This window comes from Bufo gargarizans, chromosome 3, assembly GCF_014858855.1.
Source record: "Bufo gargarizans isolate SCDJY-AF-19 chromosome 3, ASM1485885v1, whole genome shotgun sequence".
Classification (NCBI taxonomy): Eukaryota; Metazoa; Chordata; class Amphibia; order Anura; family Bufonidae; genus Bufo; species Bufo gargarizans.
The window spans coordinates 496534007-496548083 of record NC_058082.1 but is presented as its reverse complement, the minus strand read 5'-3'; the positions used below and the strand labels follow the sequence as shown (position 1 = coordinate 496548083).

General features: G+C 38.9%; 1 protein-coding gene across 1 annotated transcript in view; it reads right to left on the bottom strand.

The window, feature by feature from the left end:
- Nucleotides 1-6385: 6385 nt before the first annotated feature.
- LOC122931706 (collagen alpha-1(XXVI) chain-like) overlaps nt 6386-14077 on the bottom strand; it is an 81909-nt gene continuing 74217 nt past the window's right edge. Inside the window, exons 3-4 of the mRNA XM_044285775.1 lie at nt 6582-6679; nt 6386-6462 (exon numbers count right to left, since the gene is read on the bottom strand). Coding sequence (XP_044141710.1) covers nt 6386-6462; nt 6582-6679 — 175 coding nt within the window. The remainder of the gene's footprint in view (nt 6463-6581; nt 6680-14077) is intronic.

Below are 14077 nucleotides of genomic sequence, written 5' to 3'. Positions count from 1 at the left end.
CAAAAATGCTTTAAAAATATGTTAAACTGTCATTAAAAAAAAATGTCATAAAAAAAGTCATAAAAATAAAAATGTAAACCATAGTTCACTTTGAAATACATTACCCATTAATTACACATATTCTTTAAATGACAGAATCTGCTACATCTATATATTTAAGGATACTGTAAACTGAACACAGACAACATTAGTTGTTATAATTTGGATTATATTCATTAAATCCATGCCCTTATAATGGTATTCCATTTACTATGCATATGCCAGACTGAATACTAGCATGTACATGAAAAAACGCATGCTGAGATATTCTGACCGTACCGTCAGACTTTTCTGCTTTAATGAGGAGTCGCTCTAGTCATTACCGCTACATCGATATTAAAATGACTGCTCATTACTGGTCACCACAAATAGTTTTCGAGGCTTGAAAACAGAACGGGTTCTACCCACCTAGTGAAAACGCTAACATGAAGCACATTGGTCTTAAGAGGCTGTTACTCTTTTGGACAATCACACCAGTATATTTCACTCATTTGTATCATTAAGTATTGGCTGGAAACGCACACGACAATATAAATAATTTATTGCATCTTTGAGGATTCAAGCAATAAACTAGAATGGGTTTGCTTTGGCGAGCGTTTGTGCATTCTACATTTTTCTTAAAGCCAGATTTTTATTTTCATTTCCTAACAATGCTAATAAAAGTAACAGAACAGGATAATTCACTGCATCTTTTCCTCGTTTCTCAATTAAGATGCGCACCTTAAATGTAAATTAACACTTCGTTATACTCTGCAATGCGTGTTATTATTTATAGGCGAGTGGCTCTGGTATGACCCTAGCCAGGGAAACTATGGAACTAGACAGGTAGAAAGTGCAGAGACAGCATCGCTTTTACAACATTTTTATTAGCAATCTGAGATACACCTATGTGTCACAACGTCAGGATTTACAGCCATGCTCTACCTCGGAGACTTTTAGCTGCAACGCAATAAGCATGTTTGATGGCTGCCAAAATCATAAGCGTTGGCAACCCTTTAGTAGCACTTAAGAAGAATGGTTGGATGACTGGAAAGAAAACCAAAAGCCGTAAGTCATTAAAGTTTAAAAGACGGCTTATAAGGGGAACCTCATTCCAACCTGCAATGGACAAATGTTACATGTCTAATCCAATAAGCTAAATGTAGCATAATATACCGGCTTGGAAAGAAGAATTAATACGTTTAATAGGCAGCAAGGCCAACTACTGGTAGTTGGAAAGGCACAGTAGAGGAGGATTCCTGAAGTCAAGCACCATCTTTTGTTAACTTTAAGGGGTTATTCCATAACTAATGTAAAAAAAAAAAATGAAAATCATACATCATATAGTACATGACAACCTCTTTCTAACAAAGCTAGAACCAGCCCTGTACCTCTCATGGATCCAGAGATCTCCTCATTCATTGCTCTGCTAGATTTATATCAAGCTGACAGCTCAATGGGAGTGTCATTTCTGCTGACGCTCAGGGGGCGTGTCCATGCTCCACCTATCACAGCTCAGGAGGCAGTTAAAGGCTGAAACTGAGCATGGGCGGCCATATCAGTGAGCAGGTCAAAGAAATAAGAAAAAAAACAGCAGGTGGAGATATACAGATACATTTTATTGAATAACTCAATGGCTATGCTAAATTTTCAATTACATGCAATTACAAAAGTATTCAGATCCAGGTGCTAGTTTGAAAACTGTAGAATATTTTTCATGGGACAACCCCTTTAAGCAAATAGAAATTGTGATTTTTTTTTTAAATCTTTTAATTACTTTTTAGTTATTTTTTGCTATCAATATCCTGTTTTATGACAGGTCCCAGGTAGCAACATATTATTATTTAAGTTTTTGTTATTTATCAGTATCAGTTACTTTTTATTCTAATGATGCCTTTCAGTGCCCAGGGCAGACAAGCTCACGAACATGCAAGCATCTTCAGATATCAAATGTACCAATTAAATAGGTGTACCCATTTTAAATTTTTCAAACTAAACCCGGATCCTGTAATTGCATGTCATTAAACATTTAGCATATCTTGAGTTGTTCAATAAAATATCTGTATAATGCCACTTCCTGTTTGTTCTTTTCCCAAGTTCTGTGTCCACCTCGCTGAGGTGGTCCCACATGCTCAGTTCCATTCTATAATTACCACAAGCTGGGTTTGCTGTTAGAAGTTGTGACAGTTGCAGGGAGAGAGCTGCAGCAAAAAGGACAAGCCCCCTAAGCTATGATAGGAAGAGAGCTGCAGAAAAAATACACACCTCCTGAGCTGCCAGAGTCATTTGAGCAATGAATGGGGAGATCTCTGGATCCACATGTGGTACAGGACTGGTCCTAGATTTGCTAAAAAGTGGATGTCATGTAACATAGAAAATCAATTACTTATATTTATTATGGGGGAAAAACTCTAACTTATGAAAAGTGCCACATATTACATATACCCTATAATAAGACAACAACAATAATGCTGCTGCTGCTTTGTTATGGTTTCCAATAAGCAATTTAAAAAAAATAATTACTAAAACATTAACAGAGGATGACAGGTTTTTCTTTTACTGAGTATAAAGCAATGCTAGTCTACTTTGAAGTATATTCAATAGTTTTATATTGAGGAGGTGTGAATGGGGTCGATGACAGGAAGGGTCACTGTGCAGGAAGAATGAAGAGGATGCAGTGCTAAATCCTAAAGATATGCAGCCACCTCATGAGCTACTCCAGCGGAACAGAGCCCAGTGACCACACATATGGCCAACTCTAGGGAAAGTGCTAGTCAGGGATGGACTGGTCATAGATGGAGATGAGCAAATTATTGGAAAATTCGATTCGGCTGCTTTGCCGAATTTTACAAACAAATTCGGCTTTGTGATGAATTACTTTGTCACAAAGCTCATTTCTTTGTAAGTAGTGGGAGCAATGACAGAGAATGGAGATTGCATTGGTCCCCGTCATTGTACCCCTCAGATGCTGTGTTCATACATGATCTTGGCATCTGACACAATTAACATATTTGCTTGAAAATCTTGGCACCGCGCATGGGAATTTGTCCGAGATCGTCAAGCAAGATGCTGGTGGCCGGCCCGTCGTGAGCAAGTGGATCAGGTAAGTATTTTTTTGGTTTTTTTTTACACTATTTCAGATTAAATCAATTCGCTACTATGAAGCACAAGGAAATAAGGCTTCACGGCGAATCAATTTGATCCTGAAATTCGGATCGAAGTCCACTTTAATTTGCTTCACTCCACTTTAATCACTAGTCAAAGACCCTACAAGGAAATTTCCCAGTGGGCTGATTCCCAGACACTACCTGGGCCCTATTAACAGCCACCAGTCAGGTAAGTATTGATCTGATGCTCCCTAGTTTAATTAACACTGGGAGTGTTAAGGACTTATGCACAGTACCTGGCCGGCGGCAGGGGGTGCTCTCCTGACTCCTGAATACAACTGTATTGCTATTTTGAGGCAACTGGAGTAGGAGAACGGAACATGGGAGCTGGCACTAGTCATCACAGAGGGAAAGCTTCTGGGGCGGTATTTTATGCTGATGGAGCATTATTTTGTGCTGCACTCTGGTATTTGGTTATTTTGGGGCAGTATTTAGTGCCACAATATGTGCTCTCCCCACCTTCTGTTAGTTTAGTATTTTCCAGGGCCACTTTAAGTTTCCTGGTGCTGGTAGCAATGGTAGTCATCCATAAGGAGCGTCACGTTGCTGCTATGTTTTGGACGTGTCAATACAGATGTTGTTTTTTTATCTGCATGGATGCTGTCAACTATTCCTTTTATGTCATAGAAGTCATCAGAAATCCCATAAACATACTGCACATTGCTTATGGTCAGGGTAAAAACATGCACATTTTTCTAAAAATACAAACTTGCTGGCCCTTAACTTGTGCATCTAGAAGGCTTGCCGCATTTACCATGTTCCTTCAAGCCATTAAATAGAGCCGACATTGTCTCCAAGGAAAAATCATTGCAAGCACTGTGGGGTGTTGTATAATAATATAATTATTTTGTAAGTCATTGCAGCTAGTTTCAGTGACATAAACATAATGGCCATCATGGAAAGTTTTTCTCTTAAAGACTATTCTCCACTTGCCAAGTGCAAGCAGAACCACACTTTATTATATTCACACCCACGGGTTTTACTGTGTTTCTTTTTCCTGCATAACATGCAAGTGCTAATATTGAACCTGGTTTCACGGTTGACTATTGTATGGTAATTCTGGCAGCAAGCGCCACCAGATTTAATGTTAAATCATTCTCTACGAAGGAACAAATTAACATGCCCAGAGGGAAATATCTTATTTTTCAAGATTTCGTGACCATCATGAAGAACTGGCATCTTCCCTCAGACTAGAAGGCCAATACTTAATAGAATTCTCTTACCATTATGTCAAACTTTACGTCTTTCTTTTAAAGAAAACATTAGGAAAACCGTTTTCCAACATCAATTTGTGGGACTTTAATAGACAGTAAGCTGATTTTATGCAATGTTCTATACTTTAACAAGCTTGCCTGGCATTATAAGTCCCAGGTTAAGTAATTAAAAGTAATGCTTTTTACTTTGCAGCATTTATGAAAACGAGTGCAAAGAAAACGTGTATAGCCACTGTTCAAAAATTCCTATGGTTCGATACATCTGTTTTGTATTTTGTCCCTACACAGTTTCCCTACAGAGCCATAGGCTTTCCGTGTATCACCATAAGGAACTCCATGCAGTGCCATATTATGGAGATATTCTCCCATTGCTGCATAAGGATGAAAGCACACATTGCTGCTATTTCAGATGCAGATTTTTGAGGAAAATCCAGAAGTGGACCAGCACAAAAAAGAACTAGAAGTCCTTTCCTTACATCTTTAATTCATTTTGAATACACTTCTGACATTGGCTGAAAAAACAGCATCAAAAACAGCCATAAAGAACAGCATGTGTGATGGTAGCCTAATAGCTGCATAATACGGCTTACTATGGAGCATGCCAAAATTCGTATTAGCTCAGAGGAATATGGTAGCACAGTATGGTCACACAGAAGTCTGTAGTGGCCCTATCAAAGCTCAATATAATTAGGAGGCTGTATGGAGCTGTAGCACGGCCATGTGTTTATTCCTTACACTGGCTTTAACAAAAAGTTAAAATGTTGGCATTGAATGCTTACAAAAGTATAATGATAAGCAAAAATAAATGCTATGACAAAAGTACTATACTTAGTACATTATATATGTTTTATGCTTTATTTTTTAAACTGCATTAAAAAAAAACTGTATTAAAAATCTAAGTGTAATGAACACTGATGCTGTTCCTCTATGAATTACTTTATACAAATGGACCCACATGCTTACTATTACTTACCAACGTTCCAGTTTGTAAAATTGGGACATATAAGCCCTGCCAGGAACACCAACTTATGGACAGGGTTTATGTTGGCCTCAACTATTTTCAGTACCACATTTAGGACAGTTGGCAACTATGCACATGTGACATGTTCAAGTCAATAAATGCACAGATTTTTGTGTATATGAAATAAGCACAAAGCATAAAATAGAGGAAGTGTATATGTGTCCAATTACACATGGCGACATACTCAATCTGTACAAAACAAAACAAAAAAAAACACTACTCACTACTGTCAGTAATGGCAAATGATGGCTGAGCATGTTACACATCTAATCCAGTGAGGACTGGAAGCAGTGTAGACCAAAGGTGCAGTGCTGAAACCAAGAGACCCCCTCTAGGTGAGTAGTTTTATTTTTGTAAAGGGGTTTATCAGGAATCCTATATTGATTACTTATCCTCAGGATAGGTCATCAATATCTGATCAGTCGAGGTCCAACACGCAGCACCCCCAACAATCATATGTTTAAAGAGGCTGTGGTACTCCGGTGAGCGCTGCAACCTACTCACAGTATACCAAAAAGCATGCTCTCCACTGTATTCTGTCTGTGCATGGTATTGCAGCTCAGGCTCGTTCACTATGAGACTGAGCGTCTCATAGGCCATGTGACTGATAAAAGTGACATCATTGACCTAGGAAGAGGCTGCAACACTTACTGGAGTGCAGTGGCCTCTTCAAACAGCTGATTGGCAGGGGTGCTGGAAGCAGGACCTCCTTTGATCAGATATTGATTACCTATCCTGAGGATAGCTCATCAACATTCTATTCCCCGAAACCCCTTTAAATATCAGCCCATGCCGAGCCTCAGCTAAAAATGATTAGATTTCAGACAATACTTTTAAATTTTGTGATTCCATCTATCTGTATCTTATGGCACAATAGTTCCAAAGACAGTCGCTGGGAATTATCCACAATAAACAGATAATAAATCTGTACTCAAATCATCAAAAATCTTTCATCTTCCAATTAATTATTTGATGGACACACACTGAGATGACATCCTTGGAAATTGCACCAAATGAAGAACTTCAAATGTGAAGTCATAAACTTAACATGACGACACAAATATTTAACAATTCAGTCAAATCCATTATCAAGTTTGTGTGACAATAAACGTAATATACAAAAAAATGACATTTCTTTTATTTTAACCTCCATCCACTTACCTTCATCACAGTTACTTCCTGTGAAACCTGGGCAGCATCTCCACTCCAAAGCTGTGGCTGTACGATATGACGTTTTATATAAGGGTCTCATCACAGTCCTATAACTAATAAAAAGCAGAATTAGACTACTTCATGGAACATTTTTTATTTTGAAAAAAAACATTTTTTGCAGTAAAGTAATACTGGTAGTGTGCCATTCCCAAACTATCAAATAAAGTCCCATAGACTGGCCAGAATAATTATGTACTTCCCAAAGTGTGAAATGAGCTGCATATTTTACATACTATACATAAAATATATAATAGATATATGCAAAGGTGCAAAAGTAAATACATATTTTGCAAACAATATTTTCATAAGAAGAAGCGGTCTGTGATGAAAAAAATACAGAAAAATTGGGAACAGGAGAAAACTGTATGTTGTGTACGATACTTGGATTATTTTCCAACTACCATAGGAGAAGAGTCAGCTGCCTTGTCCCTACAACACTGCACAATTTTTGCTTTCTATAAGCTACTATAATATGTATGCTTAGTGGAAGAAGGCACACATGGATACATTTAAACAGGAGAATTCGTATTTGTTTAAAGCTACTATTACTTTATGTATGTTTTTAATGTAGGCCTTATATTATTGCTTAGTGGCTATTAGTGAGGATTAAACTGTGAGTCCCACTGGAACTGATTTGTCTGGAAGTCTTTGTGCAGCACTTCACAATATATTGGTCCTACACAGGGCTGGTGTAAGGATATACTATGTTCACTGTCTGGAAAGACAGACAGAAAACTCAGAAAGTGATACCAGTGTTCCTTAACCACTCCTGTTGGTAGGAACCTAAGGCTACACCTAAGGTTTTTCATGAGAACCTGACACAAGGCCAGGTTGACTTGGCTGCTAAGGACATATGCAGTATAAGGTAGGAAAAAAATGGTACAAGCTTGCTAGACGCAGACCTACCAGAAATACCACAAGTAAACAAGCAGGGTTAGAACCAGGAGAAACGGATAGAGCCCAAACAGCAGACTAGGGTTTAATCCAGAAACTAGCCATGTTCAGAACACCAGGCGAATCAAAAGAAGACAGTTTACCAGATAAGGATTAATCCAGAAACTAGCCACTGTCAGAATAACAAGAGAATAAGTAGAAGACAATTCAGCAGACAAGAAGTTAATCCAGAATACAAGCCACGGTTGGTACACAGAGGGAAAACAAGCAAGTATTGAGTTCAGGTCAAAGCAGGTACAAACTGAGCCAGGACACCTATGCAATCAGCAGCAGCTGGCAACGACTGAGTAGAAGATTTAAATCCTCCACCTAGCTCTGGAATTGGACGCTGATCCAGGAACGTGATTGGTTCCACTTCCAGCCTCACCGATAAATTGACAAGATGGGGCTTAACAGATTGGCATGGCAACATTCCCAGCACATTCATGAACAGAAATTAGCTAGGTAAACTTCTGACTGGGCTTAGAGGTTTATGACTAGTTGGGTATCATCTTGCAGGTAACCTGTCACTACTGAAGGTGGTGCCATTGGCATTAAAAGAGGTATTCCCATCTAGACACTTATAGCATATTGATAGAATATACCATAAATATCCAAAAGGTGCGAGTCCCACCTGTCTGACCCACCCCAATTTGAAGAACAGAGTCCTGCCACAAATAAAGAGAATACTATGTATGCTTAGCTTTCTCCATTTACTGCTGTGTGACTTCCAGAAATAGGCCAGGAAGTCTCAGAGCAGTGAATGGAGAGGATGCTGAGCATGTGCAGCATAGTCTTCGTTCTTGAGATAAGAATAGGTTCTAGAAGTGGGACCAGAACCCATTGAACATTTATGGCATATCCCATTGATATGTCAAAAATGTTCAGATAGAACAACCCCTTTAATGGTCTAGGGACGCAGATTGGTTACCCATCGTAATCAATACTACTTCCCATTTTTAAACATTCCTTAAAAAATGAAAGCAACAAACCGAATGGTAGGCATGGACAACTGCTCCTGTAGTGTTCTACCCCTGACTTGAGTAATCTATTCAACAATGAGAATAGAAGATCAACTATATCTTATTACTGTAATGTGCAATCTAACAGTTACTGGCGGATGATGACAAGAAGCAAGCTACATATCAAAGTCTATAACAGTGTTGCAATATGCCATAAAGTAACTGTGTATCACCGCTAACTATTTACTATATGTGCACTGCTGATGACTGGTCGGACAGATTTATGTTCCTTTGTTGTGTCCACAATTAGTGTATTACTCTCCGGCATATGGCACTGATCAGATTGTTTCGCAACGGACATAATAAAAACAATAAGGCTGGTGACGGGAAACAGCTGAGAACATGAGTTTGATAGCAAGACCAACATCTGTTTGCAAGAAATGATTCTGTTATCAAACTGATGGTCTCCTGGCAAATGAGTCATCAGTGGCTTGGCAGACAGAAGTGTGTGCGAGTTCTAGAACAGGATGGCAACAATTAAAGATCAACTGAACTTGAACAGTTTTGCAAATCAAAGTCAATGTGATTGCTTTTTGATAGCACATGAGTGTAGGATTAACCAGTTCTATGCATTTTAATCACATCATTTTGTCTAAAGGGATATTACCGATAGAAATAATCATGGGTATAACTATTAGGGCAGCAGACTTAGCAGCGGCTAAGGGGCCCAACAATTAAGGGTATCCATTGCCACTCAGACATATGGAGTACTTAGTTATGACATTAGATAATGAACATTGAGTGCTACCCTATTCTGAGTTTTACTATGGTGCATTATTTCTGGCTTGTGACATCATCGTACATTTTCCCTCAATATTGTGATGTCACACAGTACATAATGATCTTTCTTGTGTGCATTACCCCTGTTCTGTGACATCACTGTGTTTATTACCCCTGTACTGTGATAGCACTATGTTTATTATTCCTGTACTGTTACATTACTATGTGATTCTCCTGTGAAAAGTCATTTGCCAGGAATCCATCAGTGTGTTTATTATCTCTGTACTGTGACATCACTGTGTTTATTATTCCTGTGCTATGACATCACTGCATTTATTACCAACGTACTGTGACATCACTTTGTTTTTATTATATCTGTACTGTGGCATTTCTGTGTGTATTAATCCAGTACTGTCATATCACTGCTTTTATTACCCTGGTGCTGATACCTTTTATTACCCCATACTGTTACATCACTGTCTTTATTATTTTTGTACTGTGACATCACAGCATGGATTATACCTGTGCATTCAGAAGACCACAAAATCATCAAAGATATTTATATAACTTTTGGCCTCAATCGCCTCACAAAGTTTAATTCGATCTCAATTTCAGGATAAATTCGATTCACCTAGAAGACGAATTTCCTTGTGCTTCGTGTCAGTGAATCGATGTAACCTGAAATAGTATAAAAAACAAAAAAATTCTAACTTACCTCCTACATTTGCACGCGACGGGCCGCCAGCCTCCATCTTGCTTGAAGATCTCGGCTGAAATCCTGTGCGTCGCGAGATTACAACATTACACAAGCTGGCATGATGACCTCATACGTCACCACGCGTGATGACATAATCTCGCGCCTCACAGAATTTCGGCCAATTTCGGTCCGTCGCGAGCAAATGGAGGCAGTAAGTTTGATTTAATTTTATTTTTATTGTTACTTTTACACTCAGATGCCGCGATCATGTATGAACGCGGCATCTGAGGAGTATAATGACGGGGGCAGCGCTATTGCTGCTCCCTGTCATTGCACCCGCTGCTTAAAAAAAAATGTGCTTCGTGACGAAGTAATTCATCACAAAGCTAATTTTTTTATGAAATTCAGCCGAATCGAACTTTTAAGATATTCACTCATCTCTACTAGTCAATAGTGTTGAGTGCGAATATTCGAATTACGAATTTTATTCGCGAATATCGACACTTCGAGAATTCGTAAATATTTTGAATATAGTGCTTTATATAGATTTTTCGAATATTCGTAATTTTTTCAATCTAAACACATGATTCCTCCCTGCTTCTTGCTCGTGGGCCAATGAGTCATTGGCCCACAAGCAACTTAAGCAGGGAGGAATTATGACTGTAGATGGAAAAAAATGACGAATATTCTAAAAAACGAATACACGTATATAGCACAAAATATTCTTGAAATATCATGAATTCGAGTATGACCCTTGCCGCTCATCACTAAACTCACACCTCTCTTTCCATGCTTGATAAAGATATACAATTTATTGATATGTTGCATGTTGGATTAAAGGAGTCTTTCACCAAATTTCTGCTTCTGTGCTGTTGCAAACCTTGCACAGGGATATTGACTACAGTGTAAGTCATTCTCCAAGCATACTCAAGCCTTACTGCTGCACCATTCTTCTCATAATACATACAGGTGAAACTCGAAAAATTTGAATATCGTGAAAAGTTCATTTATTTCAGTAATGCAACTTAAAAGGTGAAACTAACATATGAGATAGACTTATTACATGCAAAGTGAGATATTTCAAGGCTTTATTTGGTATAATTTGGATGATTATGTCTTACAGCTTATGAAACCCCAAAGTCACAATTTTGTGCAGGGGGTATGTATTAATTAGCTGACTGGAGTGTGACACTTTGAGCCTAAAATATTGAACCTTTTAACAAAACTCTAATTTTAAGCTGCATTCATGTAATTCCTTTTAATTTTCATTACTGAAATAAATGGACGATATTCTAATTTTTCGAGTTTCACCTGTACATCTCAAGCCTTGAGGGAAGGTACACAGAAGATTTTATATTCTTATAACATGCTTTTGTTAGAAGACTATATATAATGGGTATCTTCATACGGCTTGCTTAGATTTAGCTTTTCGGAACTAGTCCTATGCAGGCTTTAGGCTTCTCCTGCATCCCATCTGTCTAACAACAAAAGTTGAGTTGCCTGGTATGAGAAGCTACCAATGATACTGTGTTTGCAATGTGATATGGCAACTGGGTCCAGATGAATGCCATCAAATACAAATACAAAGCCAAGTAAAAATGAATAACACAAGATGATACTTGTTATTAGTGATGAGCAGAGTTTAAAACAATTTGATTCAGCAGCTTTGCCGAAGAAATTTGATTCATTACACATTACTTAATCACAAATTGCTTTTCATTGTATGGAAAGAGCGCAATGATGGGCAACCGTGATCACGCCACCCCTCGTCATTTAACCCCTGAGATATCGCGCTCAACTTTGATCACAGCCTCTGAGACTCACATTCAGGTGCTCAGGGGGTAATCCATCATTTCCTAAATTGATTGAAGGAAACCCGCCAAAGGACCTGCAGCGAGCGTGATGACATCACCACGTGATCACGCTAGCCCTGTGTGGTGACATCTTCACACTCGTCGCAGGTCCTTTGGCAGGTTTTCTTTAATCAGGATGGAGCGGACAGCCTCTTCCAGTGATGGCTAGTTCGCAGTGTTCGCCAACGAACACATGCGATCTGCCATCTTTATTCCCAAGCCCGGCGATGCAGAGGTAAGTCCTTACCTGTGCCTGCTCCGCGAGCCGCTCTGAAAAACATGCGGTCACCGGGAGCAGGCAGTTCCGAGAACAGCCCGATGAAGGCTGTTCTCGGAACTGTCTGCTCTGTGCAGGATTGCGGCATGGAGAGGGGCGGGTCTCTCACACACCCATCTCATGTGACTCGTCAGCTGCCGCCTGATCTGCCCAGAGTTCAGTTTAAAGGCTGTCACAAGCGGCCCCGAATGGATCCGTCCAGCCCTAATGCATTCTGAGTGGACGCGGATCCGCTTAGAATGCATCATTCTGGCAGCGTCTTTCCTCCGCTCCGCTCAGCAGGCGGACAACTGAACGCTGCTTGCAGCGTTCGGGTGTCTGCCTGGCCGTGCGGAGGCAAACGGATCCGTCCAGACCTACAATGTAAGTCAATGGGGACGGATCCGTTTGAATTTGACACAATATGGCTCAATTTTCAAATGGATCCGTCCCCCATTGACTTTCAATGTAAAGTCTGGACGGATCCGTCTGAAGCTACTTTCACACTTAGAATTTTTTCTACAATATAATGCAGACGGATCCGTTCATGAACGGATCCCATCGTCTGCATTATATGAGCGGATCCGTCTGGGCAGACCCCAGACGGATCTGTTCTGAACGCAAGTGTGAAAGTAGCCTAAGTTTTATCCTATTCACAACGTTTCTCCTAGCTGTAACTCCATTGACAATTGTGAAACATAAATTTCATAGCAGTGTTTTTCAGAAATTTTCGCATTCTTTTTTAAGACTCAATAAAGTTTGTGATGTTCTTTCAACACTCAACTGTTTGTTGGGTAAGAATCTGATGGACCCATCACAACCATGTTGTTCTGAAATCAGTCAGCAGAGCAGTGTGTCACCTACCACATTTTAAGATTGCTGTCAATGTTAGATGTTAGATTAATACATCCGGAAATCCAAGCCTGAGTGTCACATACCATAGAAGTTGAGGGTGAGGTGGGTTTGAAACCTCCTTGCCACACATTACTAACTTCCCAAAAAGATTCAAATTTTGGCAAACTTTTCTCATTCCTCTCGCACATATTGCTCAATAGGGCGGCCACCATTATGCAGATCATAAGACAGAAATCAAAGAATCTGCTATTGGCATAATTTTTGGACAATTTTTTGCTTTTAGAAAAAAATCTGACAGTGCAGTGTATTATTAACCCTTTCAAGACCGGGTAATTTTCTGTTTTTTACTCCTAGCCCTCCCAAAAACCATAACTTTTTTTTTACTTTTCTACCACATATTTATAGTTCTTCTTCCATTTTAATACTGAATATTTTTTTTTAACTTTTGAAAAAAGTTTTTCTTTGCATTGACATATTCTGACCCCCATAACTTTTTTTATTTTTATGTGTACAGAGCTGAAAAAGGGGTCATTTTATGCTGGGAGCTCTGTACTTTTCATTGAAACCATTTGGGTGTGTATAACTTTTTGATCACTTTTTTATTCAATTTTTTTTGTAGAAGGTGAAGCGACCAAAAACTTGTTAATTCACCACTAACTTTTTTTTTCCCTTTCGGTTTTGTTGTAAAACAAATTTCGGAAAATTTGCTCATCTCTAGTCATAAATTTAAAGGGGTTGTCCCATTAAAACTATTCTTAATTTTTCAAACCAGTACCTGGATCTGAATACTTTTGTAATTGAATGTAATAAAAAATTTAGAATAGCCACTGAGTTATTCACTGAATTCTATATGTATAGCGCCACCTACTGTTTGCTCTTTTTCTAATTTCTCTGTCCTGCTCACTGAGATGGAAGCACATGTTCAGTTCTATCCTTCAACTGCCACCAGCTGCAGTAGAAAGGATGTGCAGAGCAATTGGATAAATTATTGGGGAGATGTCTGGATCCATGTAAGGTACAGGGCTGGTTCTAAGTTTGCTGAAAAGAGATCGTCAAGCATTATATGATATCAGATTTTTTTTTTCTTTACATTAATCATGGCATAACCC